At 48.6% G+C, this 12536-nt stretch overlaps 1 protein-coding gene across 1 annotated transcript in view; it reads right to left on the bottom strand.

Moving 5' to 3' along the window:
* The window catches only part of Ttc39c (tetratricopeptide repeat domain 39C), a 67758-nt gene that overhangs the window by 2550 nt on the left and 52672 nt on the right, over positions 1 to 12536 (bottom strand). The window contains exons 8-12 of the mRNA XM_051201987.1: positions 12228 to 12335; positions 6886 to 6995; positions 5548 to 5671; positions 2310 to 2407; positions 262 to 366 (exon numbers count right to left, since the gene is read on the bottom strand). Of these exons, the coding sequence (XP_051057944.1) occupies positions 262 to 366; positions 2310 to 2407; positions 5548 to 5671; positions 6886 to 6995; positions 12228 to 12335 (545 nt within the window). The remainder of the gene's footprint in view (positions 1 to 261; positions 367 to 2309; positions 2408 to 5547; positions 5672 to 6885; positions 6996 to 12227; positions 12336 to 12536) is intronic.

Genomic DNA, 12536 nt, shown 5'->3' with positions numbered 1-12536 from the left:
TACCATATCACACCACTCGGAGAAAGACAACAGTCCTTCCCACAAAGGAGGCTTTGTATGCAAAGTTACATCAATAATTCAAATTCCAGTGAAGCCATTGTTGCCTCTTTAAAAACATTAGCATCAACGGATGTCAGTCTCCTGGACTCACCCAGGAGACCAAGAAAAGCAAACCAGGAAGTTGGGTGTAAGTGAGGAGTGCTCGGTGCTGCTGTGTGTACTCTGGCTGCTGGAGACTACGAACACAGGAAGAACTCTTACCTCTGGCCTGCCTAGTAGGAGACAGCCCAGCTCGTAGCACGCATATGGCTGGACATACAAGTTATTCTGACGACTCAGCTCATCTTTAGCAGCACGCTGGAAGAACTAAAGAGTCACACAAATGTTACTGGAAAGAATTCATTTCCTTCTTGGTGTTAAGGCTCATCATGGCCCCCGGGGGGCAAGAAAGGAGGGTTTTTCTCTTTCTAGATCTAATTTTTTCCTCTTTACTTATCTTTATTTCTTCCCACTTTCATTTTACTGAGTTACATAAGGCCACCTCCATGCAAGTGCACAGTGTATTTTTAACTCCCCCATCCCCAGCGGGCCCTCCCCTTCCCTCTTCCCATCAGTTCCCATGGACCCTTCCCTCCTCCCATCAGTTCCCACGGACCCTTCCCTCCTCCCATCAGTTCTCATGGACCCTTCCCTCCTCCCATCAGTTCCCACGGACCCTTCCCTCCTCCCATCAGTTCCCATGGGCTGTATGCCCCCTACATGCTTTCACTTCTGCATCATGTCATCTAAACACAAATGATTCGGTGCATTCAACTAGGACCTGTGGACAAGAGGAAGCTGATACCTGTCTTTCTGAGACTAACTGTACCCTCTCGCTATGACTTTCCCAGTCTACAACCACGCCCTGTAACAATGGAAATGCCTTCCTGCCTCTGCATTCCCATTTGTACCTTAGAAGCCCATCCACACAAGGGGGGGAGGTTCCCTAGGACACAAACACACTGGCCACTTACAACCAGGTTCCCTAGGACACAAACACACTGGCCATCAGCAATCTAACTCATGCTGCTGATTCTTCCAGCCAACACACCAACTTGTATTGATCAGAAGGAACTCTTTATCTGCTACAAAAGTCTAAACATCCCCACGTTAGTATCTAAAACACACACAGGTCAATGTCCCCCTCCTAACAAACATCTTTCCACTACCTAACTATGCAATCTAAAACAGCTGTTTAGAGTTATGTAATAACTAAGATAAATCAAATTGAAAGAGTAATTACAAATTCAACATGAATATATTAATATCCTATGGTTTAAAGGCTATGTCTACATGAAACTATTTCAAAAAGTAGGCAATGTAATACTGCTTACTTTATTCTAGTTTTTATTTTTTAAACTAACTGGCTGGGGTGTAGCCCCACAGTAGAAAGCAAATTTAAGGCGAGTGAAGCCCAGAATTCAGTTCCTAGTACCAAAACAGCAATGAACAAAACCTTAGTTTAAAAAAGAAACCCCTCCAGCTACATTGGCAAATAATGGCCGATTCTCAAACACACACCAAAGGCCTGGCCTCCAGCTCAGCATTTGTGAGGAAGGACTGGATCATCAGGATGCTTCCCGTTGCTGAAGCCATCAGCTGATGAATTCACGGTCCAGTGGGGTTTGGGAGGTGCAGCTGATGACAGGATTGAGTGACTGGGGCGTATCTATGGAGGGGATATCCTCTTCCTTTCTGACTTCTTTTCTGCTTCCCGAGGGAACTCTGTTTACTCCCTAAGATACTCCTCTTCCCCACAGCCTAAAACTGAGCTAAAGAAAAAAACGAAACAAAACACCTCCCTTCAAAGCTCAGGTACTCTCCCACAGGGTCAGACAGCTCCCGAACTTGTAAGCCTAAGGCAACAACTTTTCAAGTCTCTCTTCCAGCCCTGGGCAACCCTCTGTTATCATAAATAGTTGGGAGGAGAGGACACGAGCAGTCTAGCACCCACACCAGACATCCCTGCCCTTGGCTGTGAGGGCTTTCTGCTCGGTCAGCTTCCTTGTTGTCTCTCCTCCCAAGCTGATACTATCATCCTTGATAAACAGCACAGAGCAGAGAACTCTAAGAACCTGTAGTTAGGTTAAGAGCATCACATTGACCACCTTGTCCTCCCGGCGTCTGAAAACACCATTACTTAAATACAGTGCACAAGGGCCTACCACAGCGACGGAGGTTGTGGATGCTGCTCTCTCACCTGCCTCCCACACAGGCACACATGCAGGGAGGCACAGTTTGTTTTACTGGAGCCATAACAACATGCTTACCTGAACAGCATCTTCTGAGTTTCCTAGACATTTGTGTATGGCACCAAGGAGCAAATGCTTCAATCCAACGACAGATGGATCGTCCACTTCATGGCAAGCTTGAAGAGAGGGGAAGGAAGGGAAGACACCCACTTAGGACCTCAGTGTCACCAAGTTTAGTTTATACTTTAGCCCCCAAATTCAGAAGGTACCCATTGCTCATTCACTGATGACTCTCCTTAGCCAAGAAAGAGCAAAAATACCAACCTTTCTCTGTGTGTTCAGGTGCACTAGTGTGTGTGTGTGTGTGTGTGTGTACTCATGTGTATGCACTCATATATGCAGGTGTACTCGTGTGTGTGTGTGTGTGTGTGCACTTGTGTGTATGCGTAGTCGTGTGTGAATGTACACTCATGCGTGTATGTGCACTGTATGTTCAGTTGCACATGTGTGAAGGCCAGAGATAAACCTTCAGTGCCATTCCTCAGACACAGCTGTCCTTGTTTGCTAAGATGGGTCTCTCAGGGGCCCGGAACTTGGCAATGTGGTTAGTGTGGCCAGAGATGCATGTGTCCCTGTGGATAACAAGTATGCCGCACTATAGTATTTCCTGGTAATGTGGTTTCTGAAGGTGAAATTCAGCTTCTCATGCCTACACATTGAGCACTCTACTGACTGAGTCATCTCCACAGCAAAAACATCAACCCGTGAAGACCCCACCTTTCCACTAGGAGAAGGGAGCTAATCTTTCCAACTACATGATGTTCTGGAAGAGACAAACTGTACAGACAGAAAAGTACCAGCAATTACCAGAAGTCGGGAAGAAAGAAGGTGAGGAGCTGGGGGAGAGGATGCTTAGGGCAGCGACAGAATTCTCCTGTAAGACACTAGGTGAGTGAGCACTGGCAGGATGCGCAGCGGGAGCCCACACCTCTGTGCTTTACTGTATAATGCCAAGCCATCTGTGACAACAAACGCACCACACTGTTCTGTATGGGATGTTGTGTGAGGGGGTCACAGAGTGTGAAGGAAGGTTGTGTATGTGTGTGTGGGGGGGTGTTCTTGACTTCGTGACCAATTCTGCTGAAAATCTCAAACCTTTTAAAAAGTCTATTAATATAAAACTCTGCATTACCCCAAGCACAGGTGCCATGCAATAGACTCTCTAGGCAAGTTTATATGAGGGAGTCTCAAAACAATGCATTTGACCATTAGGGTGAGATGTTTTTGTTTTAAAGAAATAAAAGTTGAGTTGGGAAGAGAGCTCATTTGGTTAAAGTGCTTGCAAAGACCCATCATTTAATTCCCCCAGAATCCACAGAAAAGGCCATGCACGGTAGCAGGTGTGGTAATCCCAGTACCTGGGGATGGAGACAGGTACAGTTCTGGGGTTATAACACCCAAGGACATCTCCTGGCCTCCAAGCACACATGTACATGTATGCAACATACATGTACATGAGCACATGCACACACACGGCATGCATGTGCAAAGGCACAGAGAGAGACAGAGTGTGCCTGCAAGAAAGTCTTGTCTCAAAAAACACAATCTGAGATTTAATAATAAACCCATATTCAGTCAGGCGTGGCTGCACAAAATCTGAAGAACTCCCTGCAGGGCCTTCCCATCTATTTCCGGACTAAGTCCAAATTGCTTACTGTAACCCTCTTTCAGGAAAGAGCAGCGCATCAGGATAGATCCCCAAAGACACCTTCCATGGAAGCACTGCTTCAGAGGTCCGTGTTTTCATCTGAACACAGCGTGGGGTTAAAATGTCTGTCTGTCCGTCAGCATGGGTCTCTATATGCAGCCAGGGCTGGCCTTAATTCTGCAATCTCAAATACTGGGTCATAGGTTGAGCTATCACACCAGGATTTTCTCTTGGAGCTGTCCTTCCAGCTGTGTAATTCAAGCCTCTGCAAACTCCCAGAAAGGCAAGGCTGTGTAGAAGGCCACTCAGCGAAACCTCTACTACTTCATATGTGGTATTCAGGCACACGGTGATGCCAGCTCCTGCGATCACAGGGCAAGTCAACCCTGATCTGGGCCTATTTCTTCGCTATTAAACAGTACTGCCTTCCCTTCCTTCCCTACCTCTGAGGGTTGTGGTGTCGAGCAAACAATTTTGTAAACTACAAGATACCATTCAAACTAAGGTTTTTCAAGCTTCTAGTAGTTGTGTAGTAATTAACAGAGTCCCACTGGACATAGCAATCAAATTTTTTCTCTCTGGGGGAATTTTCCTACCACTATAATAAAAATGGCTTTACCAAGATTCCCTATATAAAAGCCTTCATATATTCAAACACATGGGTCAAAAAAAAAATGTAGGCTTTTAGTTACATGGCTACACATTTATCCTGGAGATTCATGTACAAGTCATAGCAGTTTTACTCATGACAGCTTAAAACACATCTCAAATGCCGGGCAAAGAGGACGGTAGAGAAGCAACGAGGGGCTCTGATGTGTGTCCACAGCGGGACACTACTCAGCATGTGTCCACAGCGGGACATTACTCAGCATGTGTCCACAGCGGGACACTACTCAGCATGGGAAAGAAACGGTTTACTAATAGAGGCTATTGTGGGGCAAAAGAGAGACATGATGTTTCATGAAGAAAGCAGGTCAGAGACAGGCAAGTAACCTCCGGACACAGAACTCAGAACAGTGACTGCAATGAGGTCGGGACTGACGGAGAAGGAACACACGGAAGTTAGTGGGATCCTGCAAATGTCCTGTACAGACACCAGCTGTGCATACTGCCCCCAGCTCAACCAGCCAGACACTACCTGAACCCTTCATGTATGTGTGTGACTCACACTTACATGAAAACAAGAGCTTCCTCTGGGAAAACTGTGTGCTCACAGCATCCACCAACGTGGTCCAGCTGGCACAATTTTCCTTTTTGACATTTTCTTTTGTTTTGCCTTTTGAGACGGGATCTCATGTAGCTCAGCCTGTTCTTGAGTTCGCTATGTCACTAAGGATGACCTTAAACTACTGATCCTCCTGCCCCCACCTCCCAAGTGCTAAGATCAGAGGCACGTGTCACCATGCCCAGTTAGCACGCCTCTTACTAAGGATGTCATCATCATCAGGCATGTGTACCTGTCCACGCTAGTGTGTCCTAGCCCTGTCGCTGATGACAGACCATCTACCACAGCGTGACAGACGTGTGTTCTCCAAGTCAGCTGCATGACTGAGGGACTGAGGGAAGCTGGCCCGGGTCAATCAGCTGACTGCATGGAGCATGTCTCACCTTGACTCATCCTCTGCAGGTTGGGGAAGGAGCAGTTGGGAAGGGCTTTCCACAAGTACAGAACTTCGATGGATGCCAGCACACAAAGCGCTCTGGTTGGGGTTTGCTTCCGGAATCTCTCAGCCTACAAGGAATTCTCAAAATATCAGGCCCTGATCATCAAAAGCAAACTCACACACAAGCTGGTCTTTGGAGACACATCACAGCGCACGGTCAATGCAAATGGCTGCAAATGGGAAGCCTCTCTACATCACAAATGCTTTGCCGTTTTTTAAAAACTACATTCATGACTGTGACTTACAGTCATTATTCAGCCAAGTCTCATGTGTCTGTGTTTGGAGAACGTGGGGATGAAAAAAGATGCAATCCAGTTTAAATCCCTGAATTCTCACTAGTTAGGTGGCTAACTTAGTGGTCCAAACACATTTCTACCATGGTACTGTTGTCTAGCCCCACAGCTCTCAGCTGCACTCTGCATTATAATATAATTTTATGTATGCATGTATTTATTTTTTAGTACTGGAGAACCAGACTCAGGCCTTTTATATGCTGGGCAAGCACCCTAGTATCGAGCCCCACATTTCCTAATTGTGTGTGTGCCTGAGTGCATGCACACACACGAGTGCACAGGCATAGGTAGACTTGCCTGAAGGTTCTTATCGAGGCCAGAAGGTGGCGCTGTATTGTCTGGACCTGGCATTTCAGTGGTGTGCTGTTTGACTAGGAGCCAAACTTGGGTCTTCGGCTGCAAGAGTAGTAAGCACTAACAGCTGAGCTGTCTCTGCAGCCCCTGTAATTTAGTTTATGTCACAACAAATCAACTATCCATTTCGTAAAAGCTAGCTAAACTTTTTAAGACCTTATGGAGTAAAAGAACATTTTACATGAAGGAAAAAAAATCAAACTATGACAAACTAGGAAATCACTCAAGGTTATACAGCCAAATCTTAGCATCAGAAACAGATACTAAAACTGGGACATTCACCTGTAGTCCTCAAATCTCTACTGATAAATACAACATCACTTTTGGTCTTCATTATATCTAAATGTGAGGTGGCCACCATCCTGGGACGCAGAGCCATCTGCCTCTAGGGGATTCCACCAACTCTTCTAAAGTGACCTGAACTTCAGACAGAGACTTCCTCTTTCCAGGGCCCAGCATGTCTCAAACAACCAAAACAACCCTGCTTCACTTATGTGCAGCCTTTCTCCTCAGGAGATAAGGCTACAGGAGAAAGATAACACACTGAATGTGAATCCTGCATAGGGCTTAGCCAGGCAGGTGTTAGTGCCAGCCTTCCATCACAGGTAATGACTGACAGGCCCTGACAGAATTACCTTTTTGACTGAGAACTGTTCAATCTGGTTGTTTTTCCTCTTGAACAGCTTCTGGACTTCTTTAAAGACGAGTTGTGCCCCATCCATGTCACCGGTGGCTCCCTGGCAAACTGCAAGACATCAGAATGCATTCCCATGGTCTCCAGGGAAAAGACACAAGTTATGTCCAAAAGATAGCACCATCCCGCTGAGCCCACCCTGTGGATTCAACTCTTTCTAGCAGGCTGGTGTTTCCAGAGATCTTTGGCACAGGGAGCATCTGGGTCCTTGCGCTACTGGGAGGAGACGGTCTCACATGTAATAAAATGGTCAGTTCTTGTCACAGAGTACAAGCTACTTGAAGACCCTGTCTTCAGAGTGCTGCATAACAGAGGTCTAGGGAAGAAGAGAGTGTGGGGAACAGGAATTCATGAGGCAGCCTGCACACATACTCACTGGCCTTCTACCATCACAAGCCAGCAGGGATGTACGAGGAAGAGCGTGCGCGTACACACACACACACACACACACACACACACACACACACACACACAGAGTCCCATAGCTGTAGCGCTTATGGTGACAGCAGTTCTAAAGGAGGGGCACCATGGTGCTTTTAGAACACTCAGAGAAATCAGGATCACCTCTCTTAGGATTGTGGGAAAACATGAGGAGTTGGGAGCTGATCTGTACCTTGAAGGGTGGCTGATACTTGCTACGGGTCACCCGAGTCCCACCCTGGAGATTAGTCACATTCCCCTCGCTTCATCAGCAAACGTCATGTCTAGCTTCAGCACTGTCGTAATGAAGTGACTGTCCCTTTGGGGCATTGTCCTCTCAGCTCCTGAGCAGCACCCACCCTACACACGCCTGTTCCTGTTTTACCAGGTTTGGGCTTGGCCTTGTATTGCAATGGAGTAAAACTGCCTGCTCTTCTGTCTTCTTACTTAAGCACCAGAATGCCTAGGTAAGCAGAGCACAAGGCCATGGCAGCCGTCGAAGGGACCCAGGAGCACACACGGTTTGCAGAGAGCTGGGGGTGCCGAGGCGACAGGATGTCAGAAGATTCCTGGTAGGAAGAGGGTTCAAAAGAAGCCATCCATTCCCAGCTACGCAAACGCCCTGGGTGCAGGGCGGGAGCTGCACCAATCCAAAACGGCTGCATCTACCTCAGCAATGGTATGTCAGCACCAGAAGGGAGTGTGTGATAGTCTCTGTCACCAATCAGTCACTGTGGATCCAGGACAGAGGCCCAGGGAAGTGAAGTGCTGAGGTCCCAGTAAACCAGGAGGAGGATGTCTGCTGCCCTAGCCTGAGGTCTTCCTCAGATCACTGAGAATTCTTTTCCATTAGACCTTCGCTACAGTTATGTATGTGTGTGGGTATGCATACCACAGCACACGTGGCGATTAGAGGACAAGTTGCAGGAGGGGACCCTCCCATCCCCATATGGGTCCCAAGGACTGAAGGAGGGTCATTAGGCTTGGGGCAAGCACTTTCTACCCATTTAGCCATCTTGATGGCCTGAGAACATTCTTGTGTTCTTGTGTGTGGCCTATATGGTCACGGGTACACATGTGCATGTGGAGACCAGAAGCCAACGACAGGAGTCACTGTCGTCACCATCATCACCGTTGCCACTTCCCTGCTGCACCCTGCTGCACCCAGCGGGTTAGAAAGGTGGGTGCTGGGGATCAGACACATCCAATGCAGCTAGCACTTAACTGACCCAGTCATCTCTCCAACCCAAGACATTCTCACAGGGCCAAACGATGTCATGGTTTGGATGAAAATGTGTCCCCAAAGGCTCACATATTCGCACGCTTAGTCAGATGATAAACTGTTTGGAAGGGTTAGGCGTGGTTTTACCGGAGGAGGGGTCCTCCAGGACCGGTCTGCATCTCTCTGTCGCTCCTTTCCCTCCCTCTGCTGCCCATGGGTAAGGATGTGATGCTCTCGGCTTCTCCCCTGCCCCGTGCCTGCCTGCTGCCAATGCTTCCCTCCATGGTAACCACAGGCTCACGCACCCTCTGAAACTGTAACCAAGCCCCTCAACTAAATGCTTGCTTTCGTAAGAGTTTCTGTGGTCATGGCATTAGCAACAGAACAGTGGCTAAGGCCCGTGCTGAGAGACACAGAGAGGGCTGGCATCTAAGCCACACCTAAAACACACAGCATCAACGCCACACACTCCGAAGAACAGGCTCCGACCGCCAACCTTCCACGCACATCGCAGTTGCAGTTGGCAGTTTGGAGCTTTCACATACCCACCCCTGTCTGAAAACAGGAGGGACTTGGTACTTACGGGTGAGACCTAGACAGAACTTAGCCTATCAGTTCTTCTACTGAGACTGCTATTCCATCCCTAAGTGACATTCTATTCTGGTAACACAAGTCTTACATCACTTTAACCTTTCTGAAACACTGCAAGAATAGCAGAGGAGCAGTTCCAGCCATTCTCGCTCCCGAAAGCAAGGGCTTGGATAGATGCTTGTGCACCAGTGCTCCCGGCAAACACCCCAGCAACAGTGGGTACCACCCCAATAACCGTGCGCTGGTGGGTGAATGAGGAAACAACGTGGCAGGCACACAACATGCAATGGGAGATTCTTCAGCCTTAAAACTAAGGAAAATACTGGGACGTGCCACAAGATGGATTGCCTTTAATCTATTGTGATAAATGAAATAAACCAGACACAAAAGGATCAGTATGTTGCGGTCATATGAGGCACGGGACAGCTGAATTCAGGGACAGAATGTGGAAGAGTGGTGACAGGTGCTGGAGGGGAAGTAAGGTTAAGTGTTTAGACTTCCACTGTGGAACATCGGGGAGCCCTGGGGCCTGAGGACGGCAGTGGGACTGGAGCTGTGTTTTTCATCACTAGGAAACCGCAGGACAAGGACACCCGTCCCTTTTGGTCAGCATACACTTTCCTTCGTGGCCAACTCAAACACAACCCCGCAAGGCATCTCCCCTGACTGTGGGACCACGTGCTGCTCAGGTGCCCACATGGGGCTCCTCACACACCTGGCACCTCTATACACCCCCACCCCCACCCCACCCCCGCGGAGACTAAGACTAGGACCCGTCTTTCATACAACTACAACTAGAGTGCTCGGATGTTTCCAAATATTTGGAATGTAAATGTTTGGTTACACAGCTACCTCACACATTCATTGCTTGTGTGCCCTCAACGGCGACCCCCTCCAAAATAACCCAGCTGTCCACCACTGACTTCAAGACCCAGCCACATCTATTGACCACTGGCGTCCTTCCAGGTTATGCAACTGGGCATCAGTCACTTCTCAAGGAGTTGGGCATGCCAATTCCTACCAGTAAGTAGCTCTTATTTTTATCCAAGATGCTGGAAAACTGTATAAAATAACCCTTTAGGCATGAGATATAGTATGCCAACCCACATGCCAGAAATAATAAACACCGAACACAAAGACAGGAGAAAGAGGACACGCTGCAGAGACTGCACAAGGCACACGGATATGAGGCCGTTTCTACTGACTGCTCTCTGGAGCGATTTTATGGGGGTTTTAAGACAGCCCCCACACACAGCCTGACTAACGCAATTCCTGTCCCGTCTTAGTTAGATGAGTTAAGGGGATGGAATTAAAGGGGGAAGGCGTTGTCTCACTAAAGCCAGATGTTCAAAGGAGTAAGGGGATGTTTACAGTAATGTTGGGGTGCTCAGTGGTACCTGAACGCAGTTCAGGGAAAGAACACAGTTTAGCATGGCATGGGCAAGGGCCTCGCTTGGCTAGATCCCCAGCACCAAGACCAATGTTGATGTTCCTCTTGAACTTTAAGTATCCTGTGGAGAGCAGACCTCAAGACCTTCGCCACGGGTCTTGAGATGCACAGCTGCCCCCCTCTTGTCTCTTCCATTCTGCACCTCATAATCCTAAACCAGGGCATTTTGTGACTCACAGAGACAACAGCTTTGCCCACCAGGGGGCAGCACAAAGCCAATTATGTCATCTAAGCTTCCAAAAGCAGAGGCCACAGCACAGTCGTGTTTATTACAATAGCGCAGCCCTTTGTCTGTGACAACGCCCTGTAAATATGGCTTGATTGACGAGTAAAGATGGGGTTGGCACAAACGCAGGCTCCACAGAACTCTTTCCTGAACAATGAAAAAGACCTGTCCCATGATGAAGAATATTTTAATATCCTAATGAATAAAAACACAGCAAAGGAAAAGAAAGGGAAAGCAAGGGCTTAGGAGTAAAGGCAGCGTGCTGGGGAAGCATTTGTAAAGACCAAACAGGCACACACGGAAGTGTGGAATGGCTGGGCACAGCCCTGGATTTCTTGGCATCCAAGTGAGCCTCTGGGCATATCTGCCCCCTTTAGTTACAGCAAAGAACAGGGTTTGCTTGCAGGAGGAGACATGCCCTGTCACCTCTAAAGGGCAGCCCTCAGGAAGGAGGGACCACCCCTCAGGAAGGAAGGACCACTCCTCAGGAAGGAGGGACCTCCCCTCAGGAAGGAAGGACCACCCCTCAGGAAGGAAGGACCACCCCTCAGGAAGGAGGGACCTCCCCTCAGGAAGGAAGGACCACCCCTCAGGAAGGAGGGACCATCCCTCAGGAAGGAAGGACCTCCCCTCAGGAAGGAAGGACCTCCCCTCAGGAAGGAGGGACCACTCCTCAGGAAGGAGGGACCACCCCTCAGGAAGGAGGGACCACTCCTCAGGAAGGAAGGACCACCCCTCAGGAAGGAGGGACCACCACTCAGAAGGTACACTCACCTTAAGATAATATAATTTTCTTTCCCAGAATCCTCACCCCCTGTATAGTCCCTACTAGCCACCAGGAAGTAAGGCCCAGCAAGGTCCTAACTCAGAAAGGCATTAACCATCCCTTCCTCCTCTTGTGTTATTTCCTGCTGATGCTGCGAGTTTCCCATTCTGGCACTTTGGACTCCTTCCTCTGTTCTGAAGCCTCTCCCACACCTCATGGCAGCCTGTCACTAAGTCTGACCTCTGTCAGCTTCTCTCAGCATCACGGTTCTTACCCTTCCCTGCTTTGGGGCAGCTGGCAGTGTGCGTTCCGGCTTGCCTGCCCCGGGGTCTTTCTTTTCAACTCGAATAAATTGTCCTCCAAGTCCATTTGACTCCATCCTCAAACCCCTTTACTAATGACACAAAGAACCCCAGGAAGGGACCCAGATTTTCCTGGGATCTTATGGTGGCTCCATCAGGTCTCCTCAGGATTTCCCGTAACATTTCACTCCTGCCTTTCAATTGAATCAGAAGAGCCCACCCCTGCACACAACCTGTGCGCCTCTTCCTCCATTCCCCCTGCCAGGATGTGGGGTGGACTGGCCACACACACAGGACATCACTCACCTGCAGTCAAGTATGCATAATAGCACTGCGACCATCTGGACTCATTTTTCAGCCTCTCAAAGGAGTCAAATGCATCCTTGAAGTTGAGTTCAATCATGCTGCACCAGCCTATAAAAGGAGCACAGTTTGGGTGGTACCCTGAGTCAGGGAGCATGGTATACCACTCTAACGTAAAGACACGGCGCAATGTCCCAAGGCCTGAGTTTAGTGCACTACTCTCCACAGAGTTAGAGCGACACCCGAAGGTGCTGAGCAGTCTACCATCCTGAAGCAGGGAACCCCACAGCCTACAGTTAAGCTATAAATCTC

This window comes from Phodopus roborovskii, unplaced genomic scaffold, assembly GCF_943737965.1.
Source record: "Phodopus roborovskii unplaced genomic scaffold, PHOROB, whole genome shotgun sequence".
Lineage (NCBI taxonomy): Eukaryota > Metazoa > Chordata > Mammalia > Rodentia > Cricetidae > Phodopus > Phodopus roborovskii.
The sequence above is the reverse complement of the archived record's forward strand: the minus strand, read 5'-3'. Positions and strand labels throughout refer to the sequence as shown.